The 10,431-nt window shown below is 40.4% G+C and overlaps 1 protein-coding gene across 1 annotated transcript; it reads right to left on the bottom strand.

Moving 5' to 3' along the window:
* Nucleotides 1-526: 526 nt before the first annotated feature.
* On the bottom strand, nt 527-9,167 carry rpusd4 (RNA pseudouridine synthase D4). The gene is made up of 6 exons (XM_088337157.1): nt 8,657-9,167; nt 5,983-6,190; nt 5,789-5,882; nt 2,088-2,238; nt 1,906-2,003; nt 527-775 (listed from the first exon to the last, which is right to left on the bottom strand). The coding sequence occupies exons 1-6, from the start codon at nt 9,105-9,107 to the stop codon at nt 542-544; spliced, it is 1,236 nt and encodes a 411-aa protein (XP_088193283.1). The 5' UTR covers nt 9,108-9,167; the 3' UTR covers nt 527-541.
* Between the last annotated feature and the right edge of the window lie 1,264 nt (nt 9,168-10,431).

The raw sequence follows: 10,431 nt of genomic DNA, 5'->3' as shown, positions 1-10,431 counted from the left end.
TTGATTTTTTTATCTAAATTAGATTTAAATTGCCCTTATATTTGTGGATCTGAAAAATATGTGCATAAATATTACCAAGACAAATATCCTCATATAAGTGTTGGGGAAAAATATATCTAGCTTACATTTTCAGTAGCAGGAATGTCTTCCCATTTCAATTAACCACAGAAAAACACTACCCTAATTTTTTTGCACGGCCCATAATAAATGTCCATAATTCATTTGTAATCCGTGCACTAGTACACATTTCATAGTGCTCTGTTTAGGTGAAGCATGCACCTTTTGGGTGAAACGTAGGCGGCTAATGCCAGTTGCCTTGAATCACGAGCGAAGCAATTCATTGGCAAAGCGAAGCCATCAGAGAGCAGTGTCGGTCTTATCTTTTAGCAATCTTGTTAAGAAACATGGCAACATTTACAAGCATGTCACCCGCAATTTAATCCTTAACTTTAAAATTCAAGCACCCGTACAAACCCTGATTTGTGCCTCATGTAATTTATAATCCAAGGCCTCGAAACAGACCACATCAGTTTACATATATTTATTTGAATGTTTCCCGTTGCTGTACAGTAGCAGATTCATTGTTTTCCTTGGGAAAAGTTAGATACAGTCGATGAAGTGTTTGCAAAAAGAATTTGGGCAGGGGGCATAAAATGTTGATGGTGCCCCCACCGACTTTAGGCAGCGTCAGCTGACGGCCGTGCAAGTGGAGCGGAAGATATCGGCTCTTGCTCTGTTCCAGGCCAAGCTTCCCCAGCACGCGCTCTGGTAATTTCTAAGAGGTCACAAAATGTCAACAGTTATGATTGGACAGAGTAAGCTTTTACTGTAAATTCTGGACTACCAACCTCTACTTTTTTCTTCATTTCATACAAGGGGGCTTACAAAATGTTGCCCCTGGCTTAGAACTAATGCCGACCAGGGAATCGGACTGTTTAGTTAATACAGCGTCTGCCAAGTGCTCCAAATGTCAAAGTGAAAAAATTTAATGAAGCGCTGGTAAAGGGGAGAGGTAACAATAAGTCCCTTAAGTAGCCAAATGTCTCGTCATCTAAATACTTACGCACATGAATGTATGGACAACATTCCCACTGTCCCCAAGAAGTAAGATTGCAATCTTGGCAGTGTAAACGTGAAAAATATAGTACAGAAAAGTAACACACTGTGCCGGGATTCTCGGAACAAAACTCAATGTACTGCACTAACTAATATTTAAAAGCCTGTACAATCACAAGAGCCTGTATACATGCTGTGACTTGTATTAAGCTCTCCCATCCCTTGCGCATAGGTCAAAGTGATAGAGACAAGACCAAATATTGCTATTACTTACTTTAAAAAAATAATACATGCTGACGCTACTTACTAAGCAGAGGTACACAATAATTATCGGGCTGACAGTTATCAGACTGATAGCATCCTAATACAAGGTCAGTTTTTCGGCCCGTTAGGAGAAATATATCTGATTAATAGTCACCTGTTGTCACACTAAAATATTCTATTAGCCAACACTACTACTTATAAAGGTTTCAAGTATTTATGTATAATGATTTATGTCACACTCCTGCCTATATGTTAATGGCAATCTAATTCATATTGACTGCTGCAGACAGCCTAATCGCAGCCGAATCTGTTACTTTTCTGTACTGGACATTTCCCTACTGATTTTTTTTTTTTTTAATGTAAGAAACGAACGTGAATGAGTTCATTTTTATGTCGCTTTGAGCCTGCGGCTTAAAATCCGGTGCAGCTTGTACAAAGACCAAGTTGAGTTTCTTCCTTTTGTTTGCGGCTTTGAACCAGGTGCGCTCTGTCGTCCGGAATTTACAGTATAGTGTTTTTTGTTGTTGTTTTTGAGTGAGAATACAAATTTAATTACTTCTCAAGCCAACATCTAAATAATGCTACCTGTGGTGCCAGTTTGCTTTGGTGTGAATATTTGTGGTCACCCAGTATGAGACATGACAGTGCAAATCCCATATGAACCCTCATTTGGTGCTTGGCTCCTGTGAAAACAAAACGTGTGTTTTAGTGGGTACATTTTTACCACTCATGAAGTACACGCCCCACTAGAGTTTAATCCCGCTTACCTGTGAGAGGCTCCAGTTCCACAAGACTACATCCGGTGGCGCTGTCTAGGACTTTGTACTTTGTGACTGCAGCAAGGGTTTGGCGATTGGCTCGAACTTTAATGAGGTCACTGCTTGTGTTATTTATTCTGTAGACGGGGCTTAAAGTCATCTGCAAATTTAAAAAAAAAAGAAATCATGTTGTTGCAAACCTATTACTGTAACGTAAGATTCAAGGGAACTACGTGTATTATTTCTCTACAGGACGTCGTTGTATGGTGTAGTGCAACTGAAAACGAGTGCTAAACAAAACAAGGAAGACGTTTTCAGTGCGTAGACTCAAGAAGTAAAACGGTGCATTTTTGTCAACTTATGTTTTTGCCCAGGCTTAGTGAAGATTTTGGGTACCGCTTTAGCAGCGCTTCTCAAGTACTTTCTGACGCACCCCCCCTCGGAAGAAGAAATCCTCTCGCCCCCCAACCTACCAACAAAGGTTAGGTGTTTTGCAAAACACAATAATATAGTGTTCCCCAGAGTAGTTAAGGTGCAGATGCACTATTTGAGAACCACTGCCCTACAGCAAGATGACAGACAATTATGTTAGCTTCCTTTTGGTGAGGCTCACGTTATGGAAAATACAGATTTCTCCATAAACTGCATGTCAAATTCAAATTTTCATCAAGGGGCGGCATTAGCTCAGGAGGTAGGGCGCTCGTCTTAGGACCAAGAGATCGCAGGTTCGATTCCCAGCTCCTCTGTGTTGTATGTCGGAGTGTCCTTGGGCAAGACACTGAATCCTTAATGCCCCCAATAAGCAGGTTGGCGCCTTGCATGGCTGCACGGCTGCTATTGTAAAGCGCTTTGGGAAGTCTTCATTGACTTGAAAAGCGCTATATAAATGCAGATCATTTCATCAAGGACTACATCAGCGTCATGGCTTTCCTCAATGGGCCTAGGGTAAGTTGTAAATGTAACTGATTGTATGTTGCTATGTAAAATAAATTAACTACTCCATCATCCATCAATTATCTGCACTGCTTATCCTCAGTAGGATCGCGGGCAGTGGGCAGGGGACACAGCCAGTCCCAGAGCACACAGGGACAGACAATTCGCTCGCTAGGGACAATTTGGACCGGCCAAATAACCTGGCATGCATGTTTTTGGAATGTGGGAGGAAACCGGAGTGCCCGGAGGAAACCCACGCAAGCACGGGGAGAACATGCAAACTCCACACAGGAGGTTCCATCTCACGACCTCAGAACTGTGCCACACACGCGCTAACCACAGCGCCGCCGTGCTGCCTACTACTCCAAGTAATAATTGTTCAAGTCACAAACATTACAGTTGCATTGATAAAAAATGTCATACACATAATAGGTTACAAAATAGTGATCCTATGACAAATCGAGATATGAGATGTCCTTTAGAATAGAATAGAATATACCTTTATTGTCATTGTTACAAAATGGGTTAACATATTGTGACAACGAAATTGGGCATGACACTCCAGTTTTACACATTCACAGTGAGGTATGAGCCAAGAAGATATAGGAACAGAGAAGATAAGGTTATAAAACAAGGGGGATAAGGCTATAGTTATAATGTACATGGTATTTACGCAAGAAATGTCTGCATGTGGGATGTTACATACAGTGTTATCGTGATACCGTTGGTATCGTAAGGGTTGTGCAATATTGCATTTGGTGCAAAGTCATCATAGTCCAAAAAAATAGTCAGCATATGCATTGGTGCAAACATAGACATCATAGTGCAGAAAAAAATGGTCAGACATTGTGCAAGGTGAGCAGTAAACGTAGTGCAGTCGACATGTGCAAGAACATAGAGATAAGTACCATTATATTCGTATGAGGTAGTGTTGGCATGAGTTTTCAGTTTTTTTGTGCGGTGTCTGTTTTGAGCAGTGAACAAACATAGTGCAGTCAGCATGTATGTGAGTACCATTTTACATTCGTGTGAGGTAGTTTTTTGCAAGAGTTTTCAGTTTTGTGCGGTGTCTGTTGAGGGTGGTAATGGCTGTGGGGAAGAAACTGTCTCTGAGTCTGTTTGTTTTTGCGGCCGGGGTGAGAAAAGTCCTTGATGATGTTTTCTGCTCTGCTGAGGTAGCGAAAGCAGGCAATGTCCTCCAGACTGGGCAGAGAGCAACCGACGATTTTCTGGGCTGTTTTGATGATCCTCTGGAGCGTTTTCCTGTCTGCTGCTGTGCACCCAGCATACCACACCGTAATGCAGTATGTTAGAATGCTCTCCACTGTGGCTTTGGAAAAGGACACCTGCAGCTGCTGTTTTAGATTATTTTTCCTGAGCAATCTCAGGAAGTGCAGTCGCTGCTGGGCCTTCCCTACGACCGCTCCGGTGTTTGCACACCAGGAGAGGTCTTCGGAGATGTGCACACCCAGAAATTTGAAAGAGTGGACTCTCTACACAGTCTCCTTTTATGGTGAATGGTGCTGGATTCCTGCCATTCCTTCTGAAATCCAGAATCAGTTCTTTTGTTTTTGTGGTGTTCAGTATGAGGTGGTTTTCCGAACACCACGTTGAAAGTGACTCCACCTCATCCCTGTATGCCGCCTCGTCCCCTTCAGAGATGAGGCCGATCAAGGTGGTATTGTCAGCAAACTTAATTATAGTGTTTGTGGGGTGGGTCGGTGAGCAGTCGGAGCTGTAGAGGGTGAAAAGCAGGGGGCTCAGTGCACAACCTTGGGGGGAGCCAGTGTTCAGTGTTAGGGTGGGAGAGACGTGGGTACCGAGTTTCACCGACTGTGGGCGGTTGGAGAGGAAGTCCATTATCCAGTGGCAGATGGAGGGAGAGAGTCCTAGGTGTGCAAGTTTTAAGCAAATACTTTCACCGACATATAAGAGAAAATCCAAGTTAGAATTTCTAGACATTACATTTGGAAAATGGGGCTATAAAGTATTTTATTATCATCTTGTTTTATTACAGTATTTTTAAGTGTTTTCAGAGATCTGGAAGATGTGCTTAATAGCTAGCTATGGCAATTTTGATGCGTTTGGGGAGGCCAGGAATGAATTGATTGTTTTTCAATTATTTTGTATTGGGAAAATTGGCCCGAGATACAAGCAGTTCTATAGACAAGCACGATCCGGGAACTCATTCATCTTGTATTTAGAGGTCTTGTGGAGCAAAATCTTCTTGGACATTTTAAGGATTGTTAATTTCCCAATCCCACACGTTGGCATCGAGTGGGAAATACTGGCACGTAGTGGCACTGAGCCGCCACTTTGCGGATATCGTGGTTGACAGGCATTGTGGGAACTTAGGTTTTGGGTCAAAACACTCTTTTGACCCTTTTTTAAGGAGCTCAGATTTTAAAGCCCTAATGTGTAATATTTGACCACTAGAGGGTTTTGTATTGTCCAATGTAAACAAAAATTTGTGCCAAGAACACAGCGTTGCAGCAAGATGCCAGACAAACACAGAAGTGACTTCTATGTAGGGATTCCACCATGTAAAAGAAATCCAAATTCATTGACCTATGATTCTTTTTATAAAAATCAACATTGGTATGATAGTTCATGTATTTTGGCCTAGTGGGAAATTTAACAATGAAAATCCTCAGGAGGCACTAAATATTACAATGTCCCTTTAAGCTTTCGTGGGCCACCTAAAACAATGTGTTGGGCCACATTCTGCCCGCAGGCCAGTTTTACACAAATATAAAATATGAACCCAAAATGTCTACCTTGTAGTGAGGCTGCGATCCGGTGATTTCTTTCTCTATGATGGGAATGTCAATCACACCTTCAGAGGGCACAGGTACCCCCACTGTGACAACCCTGAAGACACAAACATCTTCCTGAATGAGTTCTTCAGACGCAAAAATGTGGACTCGGGTAGTCATCAAAGCATGCTTAATCAGGGGGGGATAACACTTACCAGTATTTTCGCTGTACTTGATTACTTCTATTAAGTTCTCGTATGTGCTCAGCCACTTCTTCGCTCCTTGCCAACAGGAGAGGACCTGTCATCTCCTTCTCCAGGCTGAGACAAGGAAACAGCTGAGAATCAGACTTGACCTTCATCCCATCCAACATCTTCGAGAGGACAGGAAGCACAGACGAGATGGACGCCTCCCTCGTGGATTCTAACAGGATCAAAACATCAACTGGACATTATTAAAAGTTCAGGGAACGATCATCTTGCTTGTAAACTTATTTGTGGGCTTCTGGCCGTTACTAGTAATGTTAAGCTTCAATTAATAAATTGGCTCAATGGGTTTCTCGAAACCCTCAAACAGGGGTCATTCACGTGGTTCCCACGGGCATCTGAGTAGCTTGCGACTGGTTCTGAAAATGGCTCACTGGCTGGTACGTACATTGAGGTTTGTGTCTGGCACAGTCAAATTTTAAAATAAATGAAACTACATATTAGTAATCATGCTAGAGCAAGAAAGCAATAAACACGGAGTTCCCGCGAATCCTTGAAAAGTTTTAAAAAGCATTAAATTTATTATTCTAAAAATAAGGCCTTAATTGGCATTAAAATGTCTTATATCCCTGCTCTTTTTGGAAAAAAATGCATCCCCTAAAAAGAAAAAAGTCTATGCAATGGGAATAAATAACTGGATGACTTGATTAGCTATTAGAATGCTAATACTATCACTAATGATCTTGTTTGGGGCTGAGGTGTGCGACAAATAGAAATCCTAGGTCTCAATATCGCCCTCTGCTATTAGGCAAGATCATTGCGTGCCTTACTCTGCATCTGCAGACACACGCTTCATAAGATTTGTAATAATAATATTCATATAATGTAAACATTTAGCGATTGTGAATAAAAAACGAAAATGGCAACGTTGAATGATATATAACTTTAAGACTGAATAGATATAACAATTTAAAATATTTCTAATTTTAAATTTTCAGGATGACAGGTGAGGCACAGTCTTACCTGCCTCCCCTGACTACGATCACTGCATCACCAGTAATATGTCATTTTGACTATCTTTGACATTAGCTTTCTAACTGACATGAGAAATTATTGAAATGTCTGATGTCTTTAGTTGTATAATCAAGTCTTCTGATAAATGTAATGTATTTTTAATATTGGAAACGGGTAAACTAGATCTCATAGGATGCTAGTTTGTTAATATGACTTTTTGCACACAGTAAGTTTTCACAGTTACTTTGATATTGTCGTTCTTTGATATCCACACCCATTAGGGCAGATCTGATTTTTGTAACAGAAGATTTGATAAAAAGAAAGGGTTCATTGAGGGCTATAAATTAGGTTGGAGTTTCTCATCTGAAGGCTTCTCTCCCTCCCCTCCTTGCAAGTTCAAAACCAATGGATGTATTCTCTCCTTATTGTGTGTGTCTACTAAATGTTAAACTTATCAACTTCCTTTTTTAACTTAGCCTATAATTTATGTATATAAATGCCAGTGTTTTTGACTCAGCCTCTTTTAACCCTGCATCTAATAATAACCTAGAAATTATAATAACATATATTATTCATTGTAGAAATGCATATCAAACGGGTAGCCCTTTGCCCTAATTCACAGGTGTCAAACTCCCGGCCTGCGGGCCACATCCGGCCCGGCGTACAATTATATCCGGCCCGTGAAATCCTTTCATAAACATCTACTATAATGGCCCAGGTCTATGAAACCCTGATAACTTTCAAATTATTTCCGGATACCAAAAACCACAATGGCAGAGAAAATGATGTTAACTGACATTGCCAGTAAACCCGTGTGTCTTATTTGGCGAGATTTTGTGGCTGTAATTAAGGAATTTAATGTATAACGGCCCTACAAGACAAAACTTCAGAGTAAGCTTAAAAACCTTGAATCCAGAGAAAAGATACACATGGTTGAAGAATTAAAGAAGAATATGAAGATGTTTTTCACTAAAGCAAATTCCCAAAGTGAAAAGCACAAATTTTATTTATATTTTCCGTTTTTTCATATTTCCATTTTTATAGTTTTGACAGGAGTTATTTGTGTGGAGAGCAACGATTTTTAATTCATTTAATGTTTAAGTGTGGAATAATATTCAAGACTGTTTTAAATTCATATTCTTATTTTTTTAAAGGAAAGTGTATTAAATAAATATTTATCCAGTTCAGCCCGCGAGTTTGACACCCCTGCCCTAATCAGAGACCAGGGTTGGGTAGGGTTACTTTAACTGGATTACTTTCATTTACTTTTGGATTACTCCAATACCAAATATGCTAATAAAAGACAAGAAACTAAATAGGTATAAAATTACTAAATTTTGTGCAGGCTTGGGGAGTAATGGAATACATGGAACGGCAAAAATGATGTTGGCAAGCTGTTTGGATTTATTTTCATTTTGTTTCTGTCGCATTTTATGTTAGTTTTGCCGGAGATCAAAGAGATCCAAGCCAGGAGAGAAAGCTTACCACGTGTTGTGAGTCATAATTTTATTCATATTTAGTTTCTTTTGTCTTTTATGAGCATATTTAGTATTGGTGTATTCCAAAAGTAATTGAAAGTAATCTAGTTAAAGTAACCCTACCCAACCCTGTCAGAGACCAAATAAAAGCTCCGAGCTTCGAAAAAGTATGGTGGACCCTGCACTCGTACCTTTGACTGGGACAGCATACGGTTTATTGATGATGACCACATGCTGATCTTGATACAGTACGCTTTTGCAGAGATGCTTAGCCAGTACGTTTGGATGAACGTTTTGAAGCTGCAGGGTGAAACGTTTTAACTCCATCACCCTCTTTTGTCTGGCGGAAACGGGAGGTTCAGGTGTTTTGGTACCAGACTTCTCCTGCCGAAGCTTTCGAGCCAAATCAATGGCTCGAAGTGGAGCTTTGTCTTCTTTCCCAGCGCCCGGAGCTTGTTTTGCGGCCGTGCTCCAACCCCGGTTCGGGCGAATAAAAATAGTTCCCGATATTTGGTGGAGCTTTTTCTGCCTTTTTGTGAGGGACGGGAGAATGAAGTACCAGGCACCAGTCGACATTGTTCTTGCACAACAATTCATTGTGGTAATACGAGTTAAAAGATAGTTTGTATTAGAAAGAATCATAACATGGACTATAGGACAGTGTCATTTAAATACTTCCGGGAAGTAATTTACGGTAACACCATTCGGATATACTACGACAGTGTCGTAAATTGTTAATGAACGCGACGTAAAAACTTACCCAGCGTAAATTGTGCTTTAGGCATACTTGTCAATATAATTGTTTTGTCTCATACTTTTAAGTTGTTTAATTATTTCCAATTGTGTACGCCATATAACCGTTTTTGTACGAGAGTAAAATACACTGGTGTGTATAATAAACATCACTGAATTTACTGCAAGTGCAGAAATAACTAATAAATATTATTTTGTATTGAAGGATTTTATACATTTGACTATAAATGATTTTGTACAATCAAATACAAATTACATTAAATGCAAAAGATATTCACTGACTGGGCTGTGGGGCGAGGTCAGTGCAACCTAGTGGAGAATGATGTTTACAGTAACAGCAGGAATGGGGACGAAGGGCTGATAAGATAATCAGCACTTCCCGACACAGAGGGGCCTTGATGACGTAGAAACGCTCTGGGATGTTTTGACCATTCCAGACATCGAGACGAGGTGGTGGAGCCCACGTGGGGGCTTCCCTGGCACGACCATGGGAGGAGCCGGCACACCAGCTTGTGGAAAGACGTAGGCCGAGAAAATAAAAGGCTGGGGACTTCAGTGGAGGGCTGACAGAGACTCGAGCGAAACTAATTCGGCTTATTCGGCCATATTCGATGGAGTTCACTAAGTTAAATTGTTTAAGAAATTAAATCTGCCCCCGTGTGGAAATGCCGGTCTCTTGTTCATCTTTTCCATCAAGAAACAAGCATGCATTGTTAGGTGAATGTAGGTTGTGTTTGCTTAATGGAGTTAGATAACCAATTAGAACAATTTGGTAAATGGTACATTTTAATATCTAATTCCTAACACTATAAATATGTTTGTGGTTGACTGTTTGGTAAATAAAGTAGACTTCTGTCCATCCACACATTATCTGCACGGTTTATCGTAGGGTCGTGGGGTAAAATAAACTCGTTTACATAAATTATCTACTTTTTTTCCTGCATTAGATGCCTGAAACACCGGCCTAGGGCCCATTTGCAGCTCGTGCGATGATATTGTGAGGTCCACACCTTAATATGTAAGTTTAATGTAAGAGTTCTACATTATATCTTTTTGATATTCGTAATATTCTTTTATGTATACATGTATAAAGTTTCCTAGTTTTATTACACTGGCAACTGTGTGGACAGCAAAGTAAGAATTAAATTGTGCAGGGAATCATAGTTCCTTACAGTGCATATGAAAACAAACACTTTGAATCTTGAATCTCTTC

This window comes from Urocampus carinirostris, chromosome 6 (genome assembly GCF_059441175.1).
Source record: "Urocampus carinirostris isolate Australia breed hairy pipefish chromosome 6, RoL_Ucar_1.0, whole genome shotgun sequence".
Taxonomy (NCBI): Eukaryota; Metazoa; Chordata; class Actinopteri; order Syngnathiformes; family Syngnathidae; genus Urocampus; species Urocampus carinirostris.
This window is presented reverse-complemented; position numbering and strand designations above follow the sequence as displayed.

What these genes read in the sequence shown, in the direction of transcription:
- rpusd4 (XM_088337157.1), bottom strand. Translation starts at nt 9,107, where the DNA reads ATGATTCTTTCTAATACAAACTATCTTTTAACTCGTATTACCACAATG. An exon ending in GTATGCTGTCCCAGTCAAAG is followed by an intron (nt 6,191 to 8,656) that starts GTACGAGTGCAG and finishes TGATCCTGTTAG; the next exon opens with AATCCACGAGGGAGGCGTCC. An exon ending in GATCGCAGCCTCACTACAAG is followed by an intron (nt 2,239 to 5,788) that starts GTAGACATTTTG and finishes TTAAATTTGCAG; the next exon opens with ATGACTTTAAGCCCCGTCTA.